This window comes from Leptosomus discolor, chromosome Z (assembly GCF_034619465.1).
Source record: "Leptosomus discolor isolate bLepDis1 chromosome Z, bLepDis1.hap2, whole genome shotgun sequence".
NCBI classification, from domain to species: domain Eukaryota; kingdom Metazoa; phylum Chordata; class Aves; order Leptosomiformes; family Leptosomidae; genus Leptosomus; species Leptosomus discolor.
In genome coordinates, this window is record NC_141419.1 from 24,350,031 (window position 1) to 24,373,903 (window position 23,873).

General features: G+C 44.0%; 2 protein-coding genes across 2 annotated transcripts in view; both read right to left on the reverse strand.

Moving 5' to 3' along the window:
* LOC104350161 (PALM2-AKAP2 fusion protein) overlaps positions 1–23,873 on the reverse strand; it is a 223,104-nt gene that overhangs the window by 155,224 nt on the left and 44,007 nt on the right. The window contains exons 3-4 of the mRNA XM_086479813.1: positions 3,089–3,203; positions 2,448–2,469 (exon numbers count right to left, since the gene is read on the reverse strand). The gene's annotated coding sequence lies outside the window, so the exon portion shown is untranslated. The remainder of the gene's footprint in view (positions 1–2,447; positions 2,470–3,088; positions 3,204–23,873) is intronic.
* The window catches only part of LOC104343423 (paralemmin-1), an 85,726-nt gene that overhangs the window by 11,688 nt on the left and 50,165 nt on the right, over positions 1–23,873 (reverse strand). The window contains exons 4-5 of the mRNA XM_086480049.1: positions 3,089–3,203; positions 2,448–2,469 (exon numbers count right to left, since the gene is read on the reverse strand). Of these exons, the coding sequence (XP_086336175.1) occupies positions 2,448–2,469; positions 3,089–3,203 (137 nt within the window). The remainder of the gene's footprint in view (positions 1–2,447; positions 2,470–3,088; positions 3,204–23,873) is intronic.

Below are 23,873 nucleotides of genomic sequence, written 5' to 3' on the forward strand. Positions count from 1 at the left end.
TACCCTGGAAAATGAGGGATTTGCATTATTGTGCCTGGATGACTTCAAGCTCAGAAATGATCATTGCCAAACACAGTTGTTTTCTGAGAAGGGTAGGAAGGGCACAGAGGGTCACTTGATTGGCCACTGGTCCTCACCACCACATATCCCATTCCCTCACAGCCTTTGACTGGACCCCTCTGGGCTTTGAAGTCTCTAGCTGTGCTTTCTGCACACTCAAAAGCTCTGTCACCACTATATATATGGCACAAAAACATGCACAGGGACACAATGGTGAGATAAATCACTTTATGTACCATCATGGTGTTTAGAATAAAGGGAGGGATAGACCCAGAGCAAAGTAATGTGACATTTATGGACGCAAAGTCTTTCAGGATGTGTCAGCAATTGAAGAAATTGCCCCAACAGGTCAGTATTGGTTTGTGTCTGTTTTACACAGCCTTCCTGTATTATCCAGTGGCTCCTACTATTTCCCTCTGCAGCATGTGTTACAGACGGTTGCCAGACAGGTGGCTGATCAGCTGCAACAAAGTCCTACATGTTTTTGAAGGAAGGAAAAATCTGTGGTACCAAAGGGCTCGCAGCTAGTTATGTATGTGTTTTCTTCCTATCCTGATCAGCTACCCTCACAGACTGTTGTCAGAAAGCAGAAAACAGAGGACCTGCTCAGTGTTCACCGTGTGAAGGTGTACGGTCACATCATGCCCACAGCAGGAGGGCTAACAGGACAGCTTGCAGCCTTGACCATTCCTAGAGGAGCAGAGTATGGTACTGCTTAGAGGATGACCTGGGCCCACCCCAGCCCGCAGGGATCAGCTGCTGAGAGGAAGAGACAAGATACACAAAGCAAGTGGTCTGAAAGAGAAGAGGTACCACTTAACTTAGCTATAACCCCTGCTCCCTCTGCTTGCACATTTATTCTGGAGGTGTTCTCTTGCCTTTGGTATGATCTTGTAGTTTTCTGTAGCTGTTCTGAAATCATGAGCTGTCCTTGCTTCTGGCTCAGTCTGTGAGGGAGTGATCCACTGAAAGCAGGCAAAATCTGGAGAGCGCGAGGCTCCTCTCAAACCCAATGAAACTACAATACTACATAGAAAATGCCTTTGGGGAAACTACCGCTTCGTATTTGCTAGCTGGGTCTTCCTTTGGTTCCCATTTTATCACAACACACATGAAGAGGCAGACTGCATCTTGCAGGAGTCATAAGAGCTCCTGTGCACTTTGGGTGCTGAATCCTGTAGGCATCATTCCTTTTGGAAACTTAGCAACAACCACAGTGAAACTCCACATAGATACAAAATAGTTGTCATTCTGGATCTTTATTTACTTTGTGGTAGCCAATTTCAAATGCTCTAGGAAGAAGGAAGAGTAAGTCCCTACCATGGAGCACCCTATCTGGCACTTATTTTTTTTTTGACAATGGGATTTTGACGTAAAACTTGAATTTCATTGCTCACAGAAGTGAAAATTTCTGAACCAGATCTATGAGCCAAAAAGAAAACCCTCTTACTAAGCAATATTAATCACCTCAAAAAGACACCTCCAAGCCAGCTCATATTCTGCATATTAACCTTCCATTGTGTCCCAGTGCTTTAATGTTAGGATCATCCTACATATTCTTCATCTGTACTCACAGTACAGTTGGACATGGCTTTGACAGCAGCTGGAGGAGGTAGTCTTGACCTCAGTATTTTGAATCTTGTCAGTTCGAAGACATGTACTGAGAATAAGTGTCTGGAGCAGAGATTTATCTGCAGATGGATCAGCATGATATCCTTCCTGGGTCCTAAGGGTCCTGGAGAGGAACTACAAGGATCTGTCTAGCTTCCTGGGAACCAACCATATTATTTGCTCACTCAAACACCTAAATTTATAGCTCAGTATTTAGACTGATCACACATACTGTGACAGTGACTTCAAAAACTACGAATTATTAATTCCTTATCCAGCCATGCAAGGTTTTCCTTTTGTAAGAATCATCACACAGAGAATATCAATATTCAGAGAAGTAATCTAATTTTAATAGTTCTTCCTGTATATTAGGAATAGTCATCATTGTATTTAACTATTTATGAACAGAGCAGGAGCACATACAATGGAGAAGACTGACAGAGATGTGAAAAGGAGTCTGCAGTGCAGGGCTATCATGTGGCGAAAGGGGTCAATAAAATAGGAGTTGTATGTTGTCTGTTTTAAGTCATTCATGCTGTTCTTTCCGCTTGTGTACACATAAGAAGAGATCGAGTTCTGCCAAAGGAGTACTGTTTCACCACAATAGTGATGTTTGTGCTTATATGACAGCAACACCAAGGAAAGAAGTAATGGCTCTAGCAATAAATCAGAAACATCCAATTAAAAGAAGAATCACCACTCTGTAAACCTTTGCAACAAAGCTACAGTAACCTCTTGTTAAACTCAAAGCTATACGATAATAAAAAGACACTTACCACCATCCTGGTGTGAGAAACTCTGTGAAGGGAAAAAAAATAAGATGTTTGGTAAACCTTTTACATTTTGCGTATAATTTGCATGAATTCTTGATTTTAAGCTAAGCTTGCCTTTATGGTTCTTTGTAATTTTTAAATGGGTAACTGAGAATATGGCTTCTCAGCTTTAGGTGCCATTAGAGGCTGAGGGAGACGGACATGGTGTAGCTAAAAGGAGAATACTGTTGTTTGTTGCAGCTTGTAATGTTCAGAAGTGGCATTTGTGGTGAATGCCACTATCTCTGGGTGCTGCTGGGAGCAAGGAAATTTGAGATGCCTGTCAGGAATCTGCTCACATCTTTCAGTGGGGCTGAAAGCTCATATTTTTTCCCTGCAGATAAGCTAGTGAGATGGTCTCTGAAATCGCTCTTCAAAAAAAGCTGGAGCGGAAATGGGAAATCCAAATAACCCAACCAAGAGATCTGACACCTCTTTATCTTTTCTAGTCTGGTACATCCTGGTCTGAGGTATGTGCTTTGCAACTGCCCTCAATCTTTCCATAAGTGCAGGAATTATAACTGCTGCTCTCAAACACTGCTAAGAGTGTATCTTGGTCTGAATCTGTGCCCAAGCAACTTTTTTTTTTTTTTTAAAAAAAATACCTTTTGCAAGTTGTCGAAGGATTTCTCAGTCTCCTTTAGTTTCTCCAAAATTATTTGTTCTTTGGCAGATATTTGGGATTCTTCACTTTCTAATTTCTGTATTTCTTGTTCCAGCCTGTGGAAGACATACAGACATGCACATACACATGGAAATAAAACATGTAAAAATTATTTCAATGAGCCATAGTTTCCTAAGTATTAATTAGCTTTTCAAACGTCATCAGGAACAACTTTCACTTTTTTTATTCGCAACTGCTTTTCTAGCACATGAAGGGCACATGACTTATTTGTAAACAGATCTATTTAAAAGAAAACCAAAAATTCTTGTATTATCCACTTCTGCAAAAGCATGTACAGATTAACTAAAAATATACCTCGGTATCCCTTCACCTCAATTCCCATAACATCTCTCAGGTATGTACTTTCATTTTAGAAATCACAGTATGGGATATAGCCATAAATATGCAATAATAATTAGAGGAATAGGTGTCTTCTAATGCTTCCATACTCCAGGCAATGAAAGTGGAAATAGTTACTGGAAGCTGACAGTCAACCAGTTATGTTTCTCTTGAACCAGTAGTTTTCTCACTCCAAACAATACACTTTGGGATATCCATCCATGCTTTCTACTGTTACTGCATGATACTGGGGATCCTAGAGGCTTCAGATAATAAAATACACAGGCTGCTCAGAAAATAAACTTATTTTGCTAGGTAGTTAAGCATTCAGCACTCTTGTTTCTTTTGTCGAGACCTAATGGCACTCACTTCTTATGACATGTTGATTGTGATTTGGGACACACTTCAGTCAGGGTTAGATTCTCCATTACTTTAACTCAGACCTCCTTTTATTGACATGATTTACCCAGGTGCAGGAATATTCCCTCTTTCTGTCTCTCTCTTTTTATGCATACCACCATCTTTAGTTTTTCACCTTTGACCAAAAAAAAAAAAAAAAAAATCTGTAATATGCAATATGAGCTAAGATGAACATTTTTGAACCATTATCTACAGAAAAAGCTGTAGTTGCTCACAGCTTGTTAGACCACATTTTTCTGAATGCGACAGATGAGCACTGCCCAGTACTTTCTTACCCATGCCTTCTTGTACCCGCCTCTCTGCCACCACTTCTCAAGTGAAGTATCAGGGCACTACCACTTCTCAAGTGAAGGATCAGAGCACTGATCCAAGCTAAAGGGACATATTTTTGCTCTTTCGCAGCTGTGGTCAGTACAGGACTTCATTAGTGCTTGTTCGATCACAAGGCAGAGGGCAAGGAGAAGGTGACAGTGAGCAGGTAGGAAGGAGGGAGAGAGGGATTGCTCCTTTCAGGGCCTTGACAGCTTAAGCTGCTTGTGAAATTCATGTGTCTAAATATAGATGCAGGGGTCTAACCTAAAGCACCCACCTGGGAAATTTTTCCCCATTTTCTAATTGTGCAAGGATGAAAGATGTGTGGTGCTTGCTGATAATGCCATTCATTAGAGGGAGGCAGAAGTGTCATAGCCTCAAGTTGTTGCAGACGCAATGAGGCAGATTTTGCTCTTCTAAAGTATGTGAATACTTAATAGTTTCAAATTCACGGCAGTTTGCTGAACCTGTTTTTCTCTCTTACAGGCAACGCCTTCATCTCCCAGTTGAAATGGTTTAATTGCAGTGATTTTTAAAATGAACCGTGAGAAAGTGCTGCTCCAATCCACTTAACATTTTCTCCAAATTAATATAAAAACTTTAAAAATGCAAAATATTGTTCTGCTGAAACGGAACAATTTGATACAGAATGAATTTCTCCCCTCATGTTGTGATTTGGGGAGAAAGCTTTCACACAGAATGACAGAATGACAGAATGTTAGGGGTTGGAAGGGACCTCGAAAGATCATCTAGTCCAACCCCCCTGCCAGAGCAGGACCACCCAGAGTAGGCGGGTTTTGAATGTCTCCAGAGAAGGAGACTCCACAACCTCTCTGGGCAGCCTGTTCCAGGGCTCTGCCACCCTCACACGGAAAAAGATTTTCCTTATGTTAATGTAGAACCTCCTGTGCTCCAGCTTGCATCTGTTGTCCCTTGTCCTGTCATTGGCCATCACCGAGAAGAGCCCGGCTACATCCTTCTGACACCCGCCCTTTCCATATCTATAAACATTGATGAGGTCACCCCTCTGTCTCCTCCAAGCTCAAGAGACCCAGCTCCCTCAGCCTTCCATCATCAGGGAGATGTTCCACCCCCTTAATCACCTCTGTGGCTCTGTGTTGGGCTCTTTCAAGCAGTTCCCTGTCCTTCTTGAACTGAGGGGCCCAGAACTGGACACACTATTCCAGAGGCGGTCTCATCAGGGCAGAGTAGAGGGGGAGGAGAACCTCTCTTGACCTACTGACCACAGCCCTTCTAATACACCCCAGGATGCCATTGGTCTTCTTGGCCACGAGGGCACCTTGCTGGCTCATGGCCGCCCTGCTGTCCACCGGGACCCCCAGGCCCCTTTCCCATACACTTTTCTCTAGCAGCTCAGTCCCCAGCCTATACTGGTACATGGGGTTGCTCTTTCCCAGATGCAAGACTCTACACTTGCCCTTGTTGTATTTCATTAAATTTCTCCCAACCCACCTCTCCAGCCTGTCCAGGTCTCGCTGAATGACAGCACAGCCTTCTGGTATGTCAGCCACTCCTCCCAGTTTTGTTTCATTCAAAAAATACTGTTTCATCTTGACTTTTCTTCCCACAAAATTTTTTAAAATATTTAGTGAAGTGAAAAAATAATTTGTCACTGAGGTCAGCCGTTGCCATGCTCATACTGTATGAATTTAGAAGGCAACAGGAAGGTGGCTTCTTTTCCTTCTCTATACCTGGGAATGATTAGTAGATCCACATGCATTTATATGCTGCTGGTAAAGGCATTTGAAGTATTCTGTCTGGTGAAATTACATTGTGGAGCTGAGTCAGTTGGGTTTTACTGGTATGTTTCTTTTCTTCCTAAGTGAATGACTAAGCAGCATTTTCAGGTTACATATTCTGTGGACCGGTACATTTTGCTCACTATATAATCCAGGAAGACTGGACAATGGGATTGTGTAGAAGTCAGCAACAACAAAATACAGGGGAAAAAAGAAGTCCTTTTTCTTTCAAATGAACTGTACATTATTTAATAACTTATGACAATGGAAACACTGTGAGTATACGTGGTGTGAGGCAAATCATTTGATGTAAGTAAGGTTATAAGCAACTAGAATCCTTGTAATTTGGGGTGATTATAAGTGCACCATTTTTTGTGCACCAGCTCAGATCTGTAAAAGGTTTGTCATGGATTGTTTGGTCTTCCAGATCAGGTTTGCTTCTAATGCATGCACATATGCACATGCACACCCAGCAATTGATTTGATTCATGTTTTCTTACTTTCTGGCTACTTGATCTTTTGTTTTTACTTGTTTATGTCTCTTCTGTCCTCCTCTCCTGGTTCATTTTCTCAGTTTTTGCTTCCTTTGTGCCAGCCTACCCTCACCATTATGAGCCAGGCAGATGCAACATTAGGTTACCCTATTTCGTCAAGACATCTTGCATGTTTTTTTTCCTGAATCCCTTCTTCAGTTCCTTTTAGAAGCAGTATTAACAACAACTTAGTAAATGGGAAAGGGGTGGAGGCAGAGCTGAGGATTTAGAAACATGTGTGAAGCTGGTAGGGACACAGATTTCCTATTTGTCACTGGATACAATGCATACAAACTCATCCCATAGGTGCAAATTGCCCTTTTTCCACTGAAATCAGTACAGGCAGACTATGAGTCTCCCAGGCCCTGTGTAGAATAGGTCTGAATTCCTAATCATGGCAGGAAAAATATGGATCATTCAGCCAGAATGTACCTGTTATGTTGCACAGGGGTCATATACCAAGCACTAATATCCACAGAAGGTTGCTTTATACCTTTTCTCTCAATTCTATACCACTCTTATCTATACTTTCTAGGCTTAAAGGCTAAGGTAATGCTGCTGAGGTACTGACATAACACAAATACTCAATGGCACAGTTTCCATGTGAGCTGTTGTATATATTCATCAGTAAACCACCTGGTCACCACAGACCTCACTGGACAGTGCAGACCTAGAGTCTTCATCACTTCCTTTGGGCTGCCTTTTTACATAGGGGCCAGCAATTCAAAAATTAAAATCATAATGCAAACTGAAGCTTGTTTTGCACAATTTATTTTTTTAGTGAGCTTCATATTATCAGAATTGCTGAGTGATAAGGAGAACTGACTGCTTTTTCAGTAACAAGATACAACAGAGACATGCAGATTTGGTCTGAAAAACAAAATGCACTAATACCACATCTGTTTTGAGCAACATGCTACATAATGGTTTAAACAGTAATAAATCCATTCAGAGTGCACATGTACATGTACGTACATATACAAAGTGATTACATTCTTCCTGTGTAAACCTGTTAAATATTGAATAATGTCCTTTCCTTCTAGCCCAGTTGAAAAAGGATGTACCTTAATTGTCATTTGACACCTGTCAAGGAAACCTTATAATTCCCTTGTTCCTGGCTTCTTAGCAGATTTCAGGCTGGCGTTTGAAAGACAACCACAACAATAAAGCCAGTTAAATAAACAACTACAATATCTGGAATGCTGTAGAAAAAAAAAAATAAGAAAGAAAATGGAGATCCAGATGAGGTGGAAGTGGTGTAAACCAGACCGTTAGTATTGCTACTTATTGGCCCAAGCAGTTATCTGATCATCGGGATTTGCTAAACTGTTATATAAGGAGGACAAAAAATGGGTCAGGGAGTCTGGAGTTGCTTTGGCATGGGCATGTTTTTTCAGTGGACGTACACAAAGTCCCATTTCAACGAATATCACTGAAACAAACGGGAGATTTCGCCACTCAAAAAGCCAAGACTGCCTTGCTGCTAGTCTGTATGTCCCACAGCTTATGGCTACCATAAGCACCTGAAGGTATAACAGGATTTTCAGGGGGGCTGAGAAAAGCTGCCCGTGTAAGCCAGGTGACCCTCCTCCTCATGATAATGATGCTGTCCTGCTATGAAGGGGAAGAAACCACTACAGCAGAAGGGATGCTGTCTTTTGGACAGAATTTTGCTGTTGTTTCGGGGCACCCTGATTCCTTGGTTAGTAAGATTACAGGCTCGTAAGATAATTCAGGCTGGAAGTGACTTTAGGACAACTCTAGCCCAACCTCCTGCTCAAAGCAGGGTCAGCTGTGAGATCAGACCAGGATGGATGCTCATGGCTTCTTCCACTGGGGCTCAAAACTCCCCAATGATGGGGGGAAAAAAAATTAAGGCTACTTGCAGGCTTTCTCTTTTACAGTCTCTAGCTATCAGACATCATGCCCTGCAAAATTCAGAACAGAACTGTTCAGTATTGCAGGGGAAGGGGATGTACCAGATTGCTAAAGGAAGCCTGGTCTGAGTGTTTGGTGGGATTTCCACCTAACCAGGTGGCCACACGACTGTAGGCAAGGAGGGCAGTGCAGTTTCTGAGAGGATTGGAGCAGCAAATGAACCTTCCTGCAGAGACACTGGGATCAGGGACCAAAGAAGATATCAGGTAGCACAGAAGACTTTAATTTAGGTGATAAAAAGCACAGTTAAGAAGGAAAATCTAAGAGGTAAAGAGGCAGGAGAGGTTTGGTACTGTGGTATGTGTACATGTGCATTTACGTTTAGCACTCAGCACCCAGCAGACATCGTTTGGATATAGTGCTCTGTTTTGTGCTCCAGCCTGAAGGTGATGAATGTGCTTTCTCTAGGTGAAGGATTTCCTCTATTTCCCATGCTAAGACGTTGAAACCCACAGACTTGTGCTGTCATTTTCCCCTCTGCTGAAAGGCAGAGGCTATTCTAGTAGAAGACGCCTTTACCTCAACCCCAGGAGAGACCTCAAGCAGGATCCTGCAGGGCACTCACACAGCTGCTGCAGAGTCACACTGCTTTGCAAGGGGAGCACACAAATCCCAAGTAAGCAGAACTGTGCCTGAAGAAAACAGCCTCCTCTATCCAGCTAATTAACTCTGGCAGACACATGATTTCTAGAGATACCTACACTTGGCTCAGCAGTGTTTTGTTTTTCAGGGTGGGATGGTAACAGCATTATAAACAGGGAGAACAGCTGCAGGTTTATGGACCAGTTTCTTTAGGCTGTACTAGCTCTGCATGTTGGGTTGCACTGAGAAATAGTCATGTAATTTCTGCAGTGAAGATAGGAATGTAATGGAAGTTGTGTCTGCAGCATACACACTGACACGTCAGTGTGAAAAAAGAACATTCATCAGCACTAATAAGGAAAATATACAAGTATCCAGAACTTAAGAGGAAAACAGGAAAGACCTAATCAGAGTAAACACTTTAAGGGAAAAGGTGACAGATGCCTATGTAGAGTGGGGGATGGCTCAGCTGAAACTGATTAGTTTGCTGTTGCTTGGCTGATGCCCTAAATCAACGCAATATAAAAGGCACAAAGAAGACATGGGCCTGTGCATAAGTAATTAGAGCCAGGTCTTTCAGAGCTGAACATCTTGAGGTGTTACAGCTGGTATTAAAATGGCAGTTTCACAAGTAGAGAACTGCAACAAACCCCTCTGATGCTTACTAAACAGAAAATTAAACACCAAGTTTAAGCTAACTGGGCTTGCCTGTAGGGATTAAATTGATCTCTGTACCTGTCTCAAGGATCTTGCCCTCACAAAGCTTTTGACCATACAGCAAAACCAGAAACTGAAATCTAATGTGCAGGGTCCACCCTTCTGCAAGCGCAGAGCTACGTGCCTTTTCCTGCAGTCCAAAAGAGCACTGGCAAAAATGCTCCACCTCATGGGCCTCTCTTTCCCACTTCTTGGTCACTGTAAAGGCATTTGGGGCAGCAGGGTACCTGTTAGCGCACCCAGGTTCAGAATAACCTTGGAAAATGAACTTGCAAGGGGAAAGGGTTCCCCCTGCAAGATGTGAAAGTCTTGCATTTAAGCTCTTCAAACCAGCCCAACTGGAGAAGATATGGGGAACTGTACCCTAAATCCCAGTCCAGCACCTCATCCCTTGGCATGCTTTCTATACCTGTATCAGCTGCCAAGCACCAGCAACCTGGCTGTAAACCAACATGCCTAAGAAACTGGAGCTGAAACCTACGTGCCACAGCCATGAACAGTGCCCCTCATCTGCTGCAGGGAGGGCAAAATCACTGACTAATACTTGGTTTACTTTCCACATTGGCTTAGTTTTCTTAGCAAACACCAGCAGTTGTGCCAAATCCAGTTGGACCTTTTGTGGGTGTCACCGTATATCGACACACAGCCAGTGCTGATGGCAAAAAGCCTGCTTGATTTCAGGTCTGCTGTAGGATCTGAAATGGGATTCCAGAGCTGAGTAATTCAATGCCTCTTAGACTTTCTGCAGAGCTCATCCTTTTTGAACTGCTCACCCTCAAAGAGGAAAGCTGGCAATGCACATCCTATGATTTCCAAAAGGCTGTTGTTTATAGAGTGCAGCTGATAATCAAGAATGGCAAACTTAATTAGCATCTTTGAAAAGGCAAAACCTCCATGACCTGAAAGACTGGGAATACATTATCACTAGTCAATTCCTGGAAATGAGATTCAGGCACGATGCTGAATGAATGCTCTAGTAATCTGTATGAATCTTTCTGAATACACAGGAAGGGAAACCATTCCCTTCACCTAGCAGAAGTTGCATCCCAGTATAAGCTGATGAACTTGGGAAGGGAGGAAATACTCTCTATAATTCCCTTTGCTGTTTGAAGTAAATGTGTATATACACATGCACAAAAAGACAGTTGTAGATTGATACATTGCATCTGTCTCTTTTAGGACCAGGTTAATCCCTGCTAGGTTAGACAAATCAAGGCCAGCAAGTCAAGCACTGCCCACAGGATTTCTTGAGCTAAACATGATGAGGTGTAAAATCCAACAATCATTACCCTGAGTTACTTAGTAAAATGTTGCCTGCTCCAGGTGTCAATGTAACCCAAACGCTTTGACCTGAAATTGCAGAATTTATACTATTGAGTCCCTTTCTTTGCCAAAGCAACACTGTTTGTATATTAATTTTTGTCAGTGGTTTGCCTGATGCAGCATTAAATCTCCCAAGCATGGGGACCTTCAGCACTCTCTGGGGTGACTGTTCCTCCAACTGGAACCACTTTTTGATGACCTGCTTTTTCTCAACTTTAGAAGGATGTTACCTGATTCCAGTGTCATCTTCTCATATCACCTTAACACACAACTTCTTGCCCCCACAGCATTTGCAGCTCACACTTGCTTGTGAACTTTTACAAGCATTAGCCTTCCAGGGCCAAGTTCCTCCTGTCTTCTTTAAACAGGAGATGTTTCCAGCCTGGGTGAGATTGGAACCTTAAAAACTTCCCACTGCCTCAGCAGAGGGCAGATCACTGACTGGAAATCAGTGAACCACTATGCCTTGGATGCTTGCCCTTACAGCAGAAGAGCACATGACTTGACCCTCCTTTGGGAAATGGAGGGGAAAAAAGAAAAAAAAAAAGCTCTCGTCTGAACCTGGTCCCTTGGCCAATGGCCAAAGAGGTGAAAGAGCAAAGAGTCCACTTACTTTCGCCCCGTCTGCTTATACTAGAGTGTTTGGATCTGAAAACTCCCATTTGTGCTCCTGACCAGGCTTCATGCAGAACCTAGCAGATCTGACCTAGTCCCTTTATCTCCCTGACCAGCCAAGTAAAGACCCTGATAGCTTAACTTGCTCTGGCAGAGGCTAGCTTTTGAATCATCCAGCTCTTTGAGCACTTGTATTTAAAACAAATGGCACAAATGTCCTGGTTTCTTGGCCCAACTCTGTGAGATGAAAACAGATATTTAGGCTCCTCCTGGTGAAGCTGGGTGTTGTCTCTCCTCTTCACCATTGCTATTGTTTTCTTCTTCCCCCCCCAGCCCAGACAGAGATCAATCCTCCTGGCTATGAAGGCTTTTGGTCCAGTGTCCAAAACATTAAAGTAAAATAAATGAAGTGAGAGCCACAACTGATATAAAAGTCTCAGGCCACACAAAACCAGACATGCAGTGCTCTGTGTCTGGACAGACAGGGAGTTGCAGAGTTGCACCAGACAAAGTACAGGACTTACACTTCAAGTACAGGGATGCATCATCTGTGGTTCATTGTTCAGTACCCACTGGGAAGGCTGAAGAAAGGCAGGGAAGATAAAATAGCCATCTGAGAGAGGACACATGCACTGTGCTTTGTAATTGGAGGGTAAAGGTGCAAAGACCTAGGAAAGACACTGAATCCGGCAGAAACTTGCTTGCTTTTCCACGGCTTTAAGTGAACTTGGCAGGACAAGCATCAGGAGAGTTGTCCCTGGGATGCCTGAGGACACTTAAGAGTACAAGGGACAAACATGCCCACATGGCTTGTCGTCATGAAATCCTCTCCTCCTCCCATGCTATGTTTTGCTCCTGCCATTGAAGTGTACTTCAGGGGACTGGCTGGGCACTTTGAGTATGGTAAATAGGCTTCAGAAAGGCCACAATAATTGTGGTGGGACCTGTGGTTGGAGGATGGATGTTGCAAGATGTAGTCCAGGCAAAGGAGGGTCACATATGCAGTTCCACCCCACACAAAGTCCCCATACAAGGCAAGACACACCCAGAGACTAGAAGGGCAAGACAGGTGTGGCCAGCTCTGTGAAAAACAGTTTGCTGGCCCATTGCAGCTATGCACATGAGAATTCATTTAAGTTTAGCAACAGATCCAGTAGTTCAGCTGTACAGTGGACTGTGTTATTTATATCTTGGGAGAGGTCCCAGAAATAGAGGGAAAGCAATCGGGGGATGATTGTTGAATGCTCCTTCTTGTACAGTGCAGCAGCGCTGGCAGCATTACCCAGGGTTGGCGCGGACGTATAATCAAAACGAATGCGTAACCTTATGCAGCATCCATACTGGAAGCTGCCAAGGAAGGAGGATGTTTTTGTGCAATTCGTATACATACCAGTATACTGGAGATACACATTCAGTTACCTAGCAGCATTTACAGGGAAGGCAGGAAGCCTGGAAAAAGGGCATGAGTTTTAATCTCTACCTTCTTTTTTAATGAAAGAAAGTCAAAAAAAGAAGAAATTACTGAAAGTATTTACTCTGAAGAGATTTCAGCCTCCCATATACAGACTGAGAATACACATTTTGCCCCTGATTTACAACGTCAGCTGACAGATGAGATGCTAAGGGTCATATGGAGCTCAGGGCAGAGCATGAGCCGGGCAAAGCTGCCTCGTGGAAAAACACCTAGGGGTGCTGGTCAACAGCCGGCTGAACATGAGCCAGCAGTGTGCCCAGGTGGCCAAGGCAGCCATCAGCATCCTGGCCTGTATCAGAAACAGTGTGGCCAGCAGAAGTAGGGAGGTGATCGTGTCCCTGTACTTGGCACTGGTGAGGCCGCACCTCAAATCCTGTGTGCAGTTTTGGGCCCCTCACTGCACGAAAGACATTGAGGTGCTGGAGTGTGTCCAGAGAAGGGCAACGAAGCTGGTGAGGGGTCTGGAGAACAGGTCTTATGAGGAGTGGCTGAGGGAACTGGGGTTGTTTAGTCTGGAGAAGAGGAGGCTGAGGGGAGACCTTATCACTCTCTACAACTGCCTGAAAGGAGGTTGTAGTGAGGTGGGGGTGAGTTTCTTCTCCTGAGTGACAAGCAATAGGACAAGAGGAAATTGCCTCGAGTTGTGGCAGGGGAGGTTTAGATTGGACATTAGGAAAAATTTCTTCACTGAAAGGGTTGTCAAACATTGGACCAGTCTGCCCAGGGAAGTGGTGGAGTCACCATCCCTGGAGGTATTTAAAAGATGTGTAGATGTCGCACTTAGGGACCTGGTTTTATTGGTGGACATGGCAGTGCTAGGTTAATGGTTGGACTCAATGATCTTAAAAGTCTTTTCCAACACACACGATTCTATGATTCCATGACATCAAATTTACACCCCTCAGGTTGCAACAGAATTACCATGAGGATACCCTAGCAGCCAGCTGCTGTGAGGTGGGCCCCATAACCTCCAGGTTAAGTGGCTGTCCATAGCAGAAACTTCAGAAAGACACCAGTTTTCCATCCTTATTGAAAATCAGGATGCTTCTGTAGGTACTGAAGCAGAAATGCAATAAACTTGTGTAACTTTGGAGTGCAAGCAGTGCTGCATTCAGAAGCAAAACACACAGGAGGCTGGCTTTACAGGTAGCACCGTTAGCTAGTGCTCGATTGGGCATGTTGTCTTCTGCCTGGGCCTCAGGTCACTGAAGCTTTTTCTTCAACCATCTGCTCTGGCCTCCTGCCCTTGGACTGTGAGGTGCTCTCTGTGATCCCATGTGCTTTTCCCAGGGACTTGACAAGGGTCTTGCACAGCGAGTCTTGTGGAATGCAGTGTTCCTGTCCCTCTCGTTCACTTGTGGGCCACTGCAGTGAATGGCGAGGGCAGAGGGAACAGCACAAGATGAGTGCCTGGCAGAGCTCCAGGACATCAGAAAGTCGGCTCTGGTAGTCACCCACAGTAATGTATGGGGACTTGGCAATGTGTGTCTGCTCCTCAGCAGTGGAGTGCTCCTGTACCTGCAGCGCCCACAGGACATGCTCGGGCAGCAAGAACTGATCACAGTTACTTCTGTAGAGCACAAGAGCCAAGAGCAGACACTGGAAAGTGCCGTAGAAGCACGACAGGTTTTCCCAAATTGCTCCGAATCCAGCTTTTCTCTCAAGAGCTGCTCAGCCCTGACTCCTTTGCTCTGATTTTAATGCTTCTTCCACCATTGACCATCCCTTCAACCTTGTAAATCAACCATAGCTGCATGCTTGGACCAGAGGTAAGTGACTTGCCCTCAGTTTCAGGTAACCAAAGATCTACTCGTTCCCTTGATTTAATCTAGCTCTTCAGACCTGGCATGCTGGTACTGTTTTCTGTTAATACAGTGCAGAAGACCAGAGGACAGGGAAATATGTTCTAAACCAGCCTTGTCCATCTCCTGTTCCTTTCTTTTTCTTCCACCTTTTCTCTTCCCTCTTCTATCTCCTCTTCCTGCTGCTTGCTGTATCCTCTCTCACTCTTGTGCTGCTATTCCTGGTGGATCCTGTCCTTTCATCACCCTTCCCTGTGACCTGTGCCTGTCCTTCTGAAACCTCCTGGCCGCTCCTGCCTCTCTGTAACTCCACTGCTTTTCTCAGTTGGTCTCCATTTATTACTTCTCCAAGCATATCACTGCCTTTCCTATTAAAACATTATCTCCATGTGTACTGTCTCCTCATTGTCCTTTCTCTTTTTCTCCTCTCTCCCTCGTGTAAGCCAAGGGCATCCACTTTTGACCAACCAAAATTTGTATCTGCAGGATGGCTCTCTTGTCGCCTTCACTAAAGGTTGCACTCCTCAGTAATGAGATCCTCAGAGGTCAGGGGACCATGCTTCACAGAGGACCAAAACCCTTCCAAGCTTCTAGGGTGAAGTATGCATGTAGCTTTAGAACTTCTATAAATGTTATAGAAAAGGGAATATTTAAGCATCATCTGCAGCTGATGGGAACAGCCACACTTCAAAGGACGGAGTCCATGTGTGCTCACACTGCAGTGTTCTATATAACATGCTATATATTATTATATATATATAACACAACATATACTATGTTATCTAGCTATAATTCCCTAAAAATTATCACTTACCTTCTAGTGCATTTCTGCTTGTCATAGCCACTGAGAAATAATGATACAGGCTACACGAATACTGCTGTTGTTGAGAGATCCTGACTGTGCTAGCAGCAATGGACATCTTGTTAGTACAATGCAATTTTCAGTCTGTATATAAGAGAACTTTCACCTAAAAGGGCCTGGGCAAAAGTTCATAAGTCTACCAGAGTAAAAAGAGTTAATGGGCTTTGAAGACACTTGGTAATACTTTTTCCCATGTATCTTTCACTGAGCTGTGTCTGTGGCTCTTTTGCTCAGAGAATAATGAATGCAGAAGGACGATGAAGCAAGGACCATGAGATCATACAGTATGCAGTACTGCCTGAGCTATGCTGATCTGCATCTCTGACTACCCAGGGTGAAGCAATGGTGTGGGATGTGCATAACTCAGCCCGTCCATGAGGATGCTCAGAAAAGCTGTTTTAACAGTGCCATACAAATACCAGCAAAGATACAAATGCCCAAACTTTCTGAGGAAAAAGAAAGTCTGGCAGAAAGTCTGCCATTTTACAGAGTGAGCAAATCACCTAACTGAAAGACTTTCTCTGTAGCCAATCTACATACAGCAGACGAAAGTGTGTGCTGCTGGTTTTTCCCTTCTGAATTTTTTTCTGAACTGCATTTTTCCTCTCTTGTTCAGCTTGTAGTGACAATTTTTTCCACTTGTTTTGGGCCAAAGATTGTTGGGGTTTTTTTTTTAATCTCAAGGATATAAATATTTTTGATGTAAATGTTATTCTTCTTCTGATCTACTTATTACGTAGAGAGCCTGGAACGGATGCTAATACAACATAGCAGTGGTGACATCAGTATTTGCTTGTTTCTCTGCAGTGCCACAAGGCTCTTAGTGAACTCAAGATCTTCATTAACAAGAATAGTGGAGGTCTGGAAAAAAAAATCATGGACAATTCTTATTTTCTGACTGTGTCGATAAGATGCAGACGCTGTGTTGATAAGATGCAGAAGTTCTTTATTGCCATGAAGATGTGCATCAAAGTTTCACTCTGGGACTCTTTGCAAGTGTTGTATTTCTTCCGAAGAAATTATTTGAAATGGTGCACCGAGCTACACTATAATATCTCTGATCTTACTGTTCACACAAGGTGTCTAGCTAAACAGCAGCACCAAAAAGCACAGTATTAACAGCCTACTGTAATGCCCATTCAAGTCAACAAGAAGATTAAGGAATGTTTAAGGAAAGCATATACTAGTTGTTAATACATATGTTAGGTAAATCACAGTCCTGTTTACAGGAATACCAGAAAGCACACCTGAAAATGCTCTGATTTGTGGATCTGCCCCAATATGTATATGTAGTTATGTGCTTACTGAGTGAAAGACAAGCTTTTTTTTGTTGTACAGGCTGCCTTTTTTTCCCCCCCTCACTGGTATTCCTTGTCTTCCTCCACAGGTTACTTCCACAGCAGACTCCAGCTGACTCTTCTTCCTCTGCTGAGGCAGAGCTCTGGCTCCATCCAAAGTCAATGACAGCTTGTTCCCCACTGCTCACAAACCAGGACTTCGCTCCTTGCTGGTTTCCCATCTGGGATATTTTGGATCCCTCCCTGCCCCCATCATGTGTGACTTCTAGCAATTTAGAAGCACATGCAAATGACTCCTTCATATGGCAATCTGATCATCACTGAGAAGGTGCTGCAGTTATTTACTAAAAAGCAGTGTTGACAAAAATAGCAATCATGGGCTGGAGTTGTCTGTTTTATCCCTGCTGTAGCCTCCAGCAAATTCCTTTGCCTCACCTTCCCCATCTTGATCCAATACATTTTACCAATCATATACAGCCCAATCATACATCAGACCATGCTTATCCCTGGCAGATCTGTTAGCTGGTATTATTAATTACAGATACTCACTGTACATGTGAGGTTTCTATAATTTTGGTTTGATTTGACTCAGATTTGCTGCTAATGACCGCATGGACTTTGTAACGGACATCTGGTGCAAACAAGGCATTATCTATTTGCTTTCTGCAGTGATGGCTTAAAATGTGCTGTTCCAAGGAACATCGTGCTTACAAGCCTACTTGTTGGTGTAAGAAGTGCTGCCCAGCATCCAGCACTCTGATCTAAGGTACGCTGTGTGATTGACTGAATATAGTCTGAGAATAATACTAAAAATGAAAATGAGCCCCAGAGAATTCAGGCTGTTACACTGAAAAAGTGAAAACCCAACCAAAGTATTATAATTGGTGTGATGACACCTTCCCAGGCTGTTATGTGGCTGTTAAAGCACAACTACCTTACTAACATGGAAAGCTGCAACTTACAGAGAACCCATCTACTTGTCCCAGACTTTTTTTAAACAAACCTCTCCTTGGCTTTTGTGTCGTGCTGTAGTCATGACTGCCTGAACCTGTAAGAGCCCTCAGAAGCCCTTGACAAAGGAGCTTCTGACCACTAGCATGCCTCAGGCACTGACCTTTATTAGTCCCTTTAAAAATTCTCCATATTATGTGCTCCTCACAAATACACAAATGCATTCCCCTGCACTGCTTGCCAAGAGCGACTTGGACAGCAGGGACAGCAAAAGAGCAGCGGGGCAGGAAAGGGAACACCCAGTAGGAGCCATTACTTATTTTGTTTGTTTCTTGATGCAAACAGATTCTTGGATTTGAGCTTTCCAAATCTGTCCTCTGCTGTCATCCACTTACATGAACTCACAGTTCATTTTTCCAGGGAGAAGGCTGATGTGAGGCAAGGAACGTGTCCCATGGGAACAGCAAGGAACACGTCCCATGGGAAGAGACAGACTCTCCACCGGGAGCAACGAGCGATGCGCCAAGCTCCTGCCACCCTAAGCACAATGACGGCAGCGCCCTGATCCTGCTTCATTCATCTGATCTATCTTAGAGCTTTTATGTTGTATTCGTTTATTTATTTGTGCTTGCCAGCAAGCATCCCCACGTCCCAGAAAGCATTGGAACAAATGCAGCTTCACTGGGGAGAGGTTTTGCCCTGGTGGGATAACTCCAAGGTTATCTGAAGTGCTCCTGCCAAGGCAAATCAAGCCAATCAGGAAGCCCACAGAAACACGGGCTGTGCTCAGTTTGTTGTTTCCACCCTTAGACATTTCCTGCTATTGTGCTTATCATTTTCTCTAAGTGTCCACCGGGCTGGTAGGTGGTGCTGCTATCGCCAGCAAGGGCTTCTGGGGAGTCCTCCAGTCTTCCTGGGCACATGGAGAGGTCTGTAATGTTCCTTTCACAGACCCCCAGCCCAAATTTCTGGCGTACAAGTGCAGGGAAGGTGGGGCTGTGGTGCTAACTGTTTCTCAGCGAACAAAGCAAAGTGCCTTTTCCTCCTGGCCATGCTCAGCTGAGCAAGAATGAAATCATACCATAAAATGATGAATGAATTTTAGTTCAAGAAATTGCTTACCACCCCAGGAGAAGCAGAAGGTGGGTGGGTGGAAACAGCAAGTTCACAGCTTCCTGGGATTCATTGAGAGCTGTAGAAGGTTGAGTAAATACTGACTGTACTCTAGAACTGACTGCTCTAGTTTCATCTCTGCCACCCAGAGCCTGCTTTTCTCTTGATATACAGGAGTACAGGAGGCCACCTACAATGGTTTAACTCCATCACACCATCAGAGGATCAGAAGAGTGTAACTATCAATGCCTCCCAGGGACAATGCCCATATCTCATTTTTTAATTCTCTGAGTTTCATGGTTACATTTTTCTTTCATCAAATGCATCTCATGAGTTTCTGCCTGCAGTGGGAAGACCTGAGAAGAGCTGGGTGCTTCACTCCCCATTCTCCAGACTAAACTGGAAATCACAGCAAACCAGTTCCTAGATCTGCCCCCCACCTGCTCAGGTAATCATGAGCACATCTTTGGTTTTCATCTATAGTGTAAGACAATTTCTCATGCTGTGGAGAAATTGTGAGATCCAATTCGTGCTTGGATAGCATCTGTAATTCTGCGGAGAGATCCCTGGGAGTGTGGTGTTATTTCTGAGCTGTATTGGTGAACAGAGCCAGCTACAGAGCTGTGTGAACGAAGAAATGAGTGGGAAAAACTGCTCTGAGATTCTTTGGGGCTTACTTTTCCAGTCCTTTGCTCCACATTGCCTAACATCAGCCATACCTGAGTCATTGCTGTCTGATCCCTCACAGTGCTGCAGTGTGAATAAAAATAAATGGAGAGCTAGTTTAATAACATGACAATGTTCTCCTTTTTATTTTCCACAATGGATCATAAGTTCCTGTTACTGCCTCATGGAAAGTTGGAATGAGGCACAATTTTAATTGTGGGAAGCTGAAAAGTTTGTCTTGACTTTGCACTGCATGTTTGTGGTAGGAGTCAGCTGACAGCTTCCTGCCTGCGTGGGTCTTAGACGGGTGAAATTCTTGACCCCTGGACTTCCCAAGAGCTTCAGATCTTCCAAGTCAGAATAAAGCAGACATCTGGGCTGATTTGGTTCAGGAGAGCAAAAACCAGCCAGTAGAGCACCTGCAGCCCTGGATGGGTTAGAAAAGGGATTATTTTCCTTTTTAAGAGAACTTTTAAAAGCATGCCAGGGTCTATGTTTTGATGGTTGGCTTGAAGCTGGTCATAGGTCATAGCAGAATGGTGGACAAGACTGCATTTCTGAGGGCAAATATCACAAAGAACCCCAAAGCCAGTGTGGCAACCCCCTAATTTACTTTGCACTCAGTTTATTATTCTTTCTGCAGCAAGCTCAGGAAAGCCAAGTGTAGCCTGACGGGCTCCTGGCTATGATCCTGGGGAGGGGCTGGCTGGCCACTGGGAGCTGGTTTGCCTTCTGTGGTTTCAGCGGATCCCATGACTATGCAAAAAATCCTCCCAGGGGTCTCCTTGGCTATGCGGACAATCTCTATGCCTGGAATGGTGCTATGGAGGGACAGGGTAGCAAGGGGAGCTGGTTCATGTCACATTTCTAAAAACGCCTGCTATTTAACTAGGGAAAAAAGGCTATAGTTTTGCAAGACTTTCCCAAAGTTTAAAAAATTTATTTTGTCTTGTTTTTAAGTCTCATAGTGATCTTCATGCTCAAGGATCACGGCCTCGAGAAAACCTCAGCTGAGTCTTGGCAAACTCATGAACATTCTTGGTTTTACCTGTACGATTGAACCCCCCATTTCCTTTCTGTGCCTGCTGTTTTTGATGTTGGTATTTGAACAAGGTATTCAAGTAAAGTAAGTTCTTGTAAGAATGGGCAATAATAGATGTGAGACCATTGTGAAAATCTGCTTGGGTTTACAGCACCCACAGAGTATTTTTATTTGCTTTGTCTAAAATTTCACAACAACATGAGACCAAGGGCAAAGGCTTCATAGATGCCCATATTATTGAGAAGGCTGTGTCTCATTTCCCACTTTACTTCACACAGGTAAGTGCGTACACCCTCACAGCATGGGAAATTAAGAAATTACTGACTATTTCTTAAGTTACAAAAGATGCAAGTAGGCACCTTCAGGGATTTACAAAAAAAGTTTTGAAGTGATAGAGGTGCTCTTGAAAATGGGATATAGGTACTCCTGAAAGTTTGTCTCCTGTGATTTCCATGACAGTTGGTGTATGGTTATGAATACTCTTCCAGCTTTATTGTTTAAAGGGGCTTCATCTATGGATGATGACGATTGAAGTGATATGGCAGCAGATGATAAAGCAGTACTCAAAGTGTTGAATTTGAACTGGAGATAAACAGGCGTTAAACTATAGGTGTGTATGTAGTTCCAGTGGTTTGAATAGACGAAATGATACACTTTGATGTGAGCATATGTTGAAGTGTCTCTCCAACTCAAGGCTTGAAAGGTAATCACATTAATCTGCCGAAGACAGCTCAAAAGTAGGAGAGTTGTACCAGTGCTTTGGAATGGGCAGATCAAAAAAGAAATTACACTAAAAAAGCCTTATTTGAAATAAGGCATAGAAACTGACAGCAGCAACAATATTCTGGGATCTACAACAGCATTGGCTACATTATGTCTACCACTAGACATGGGCAGTGGGAAGTGCAAGCTGTCAAGATGACTGGCGAAAGTGCTGGCAGGTTAGCCACTAAGCACCAGATGGACACCACCAACTGTCTAAATGCTTTCTCCTCCATTTGTAATTGGCCTAATTTGTGGCTAAGCTCCCTGGCTCTGCCTGCGGTTCTCAGCTCTGCTATTGGTGGCCACCTTGCTGTACACCCTGCAGCCAGCATGCAAGCTCTCATCGGCTACACAGTCCCTAAAGGAGCCAGTCGTGCTCTACTGTAACAGTTTGCCTCATTAGCAGTGTGAAACACCCACAGCACCATTCCTTTCCACTCTCCTTTTTTTCTTTTCCTCATATTCATGTCAGCTGTTGTGATCAGTCACAAAGAGGCATTTTGTGATGTTGGTACAGGACTGCTGATATTTGCCACCTTACACTCTGTTAACACAGATAAGTAAGAACAGTCTAAAGATGCAGTATTGTGCCCAAACCAGACATACCTATAAGCCTCCCTGGCTTCTCCCTGGATATCCAAACTCAAACTGAGTGGCCTTCTGGCTATAGGGCTGCTCTGGTCTCTGCTCATTTCTCCACTGCATGCCTCCTGCTACGTGTTTAGGACTTCCAGCATCAAGGTCAGGATGTCCTCTTGCAGAAAGTCCTGCCTTTCCTTGTCCTGCCTTCTTCACTGGCATGTCCTCTTTGGAGTACCAAAGTCTCAAGGCCAAGAAGTCCTAGAAAAAATCGATTTCTATGAAAGAAGGGAACCCGGGAACAACCTTGTGCTGAGCTCCAAAAACTCTGTGTGGATTGATTTGTAGAAGGAAACAAACCACAATTTAGATGGGGAAACGTGAGTTGCCTGATTCAGGCTATTTTTGAATGGCTTGAAGTTTGAATCTGAAGATGATAGAACATCTACTTGTCTTGGAAAGTCTGGTCATGCAACAACTGCCAGTGTGAAGGCTCAGCCCCGGAGGTGGCTGCTGTCCCACATGGAGCTCAGTGGGCACCCTGGTGTCACAGAGGATGGCTCCTGCCTGGCTCCACAGCACAGCTCTTACCATCACATTTTCACAGCATTATTTCTGCCTAAGGCTGGCTCAGGTGGCTGCCATTGACACAGAAAGTAGAAACCACTTCTAAAGGTACCAGGCAAACTGTCTCTCCAGTGCTTTCCTGGTCTTACAGTCAGCTGGGAAAGAAAGCAGAGGGATGCTGCTGCTTATGAACAGGTCAGTACAACTGCAAATGTGAAGAGGTTCAACACTCCGTAAAAAAAGGAGGACACCCCTCAGGGGTGAACTCTTCATGTCTACCAGCCTGCCTCTGGAACAGCAGGACAAAGGAGGAGAGTGGTTTTCTCGGGCAATCATGGATGGATTATTTTCACCAAGAAAGACAAGTCTAGCTGTTGCAGCTTGTCCAGCTAACCTGTCAGCTGAGAGCCAGCAGATGACTCGGTGTACCTTGTCTGTGGTTGCTCTGTCCTCCCCGACGGTGTCTGAAGTTGTGCTTTACCCCATATTCGCAGAAGGCCGGTGGGCTGTGGCTCATTACCATGGCTCATCTGGAACATGGTAAGGTGACACACTGGTAACCAGACCATGAGTTTGAGCCCTTCCTCTCTTTCTGTTTCAAACTCCTACCCCTGAAATCAGTATTGCAGTAAATACCTGCTTGACAGGAGTGCTCTCAAAGACTGTGGCCAGGCGGATCAAGAGAACACTGCAGATAGATGCAACTTTTTAACAGAGAGTGCTAAATGTCCAGTACATCTTGCACAGCCCATAGCTATTTTTTCTCATTTCCCCTTAGTCTTCCCTCATGCATTTCTCCTTTGCTGAGCCTTGGCTCTTCCCATAACAGATTGTGTGGAGTCACATATCACAGTGTAGGAAATGCTTGTTTAGCAGATTTTTTTCTCTAATAAAAATAATACAACAAACCTTCAGAGATACATGCTAAGTATACCTCCATGGACCTAGGGAGTCCTGCAGAATGGCCCCAAACGCTTGAGGCTCTTATGCTCCCACACCAGTTTGTACAAAGAGAGTATTATCATGAAGGTCACATACTAGCTTCCCTTTTTGCTTCCCATTCCTGCT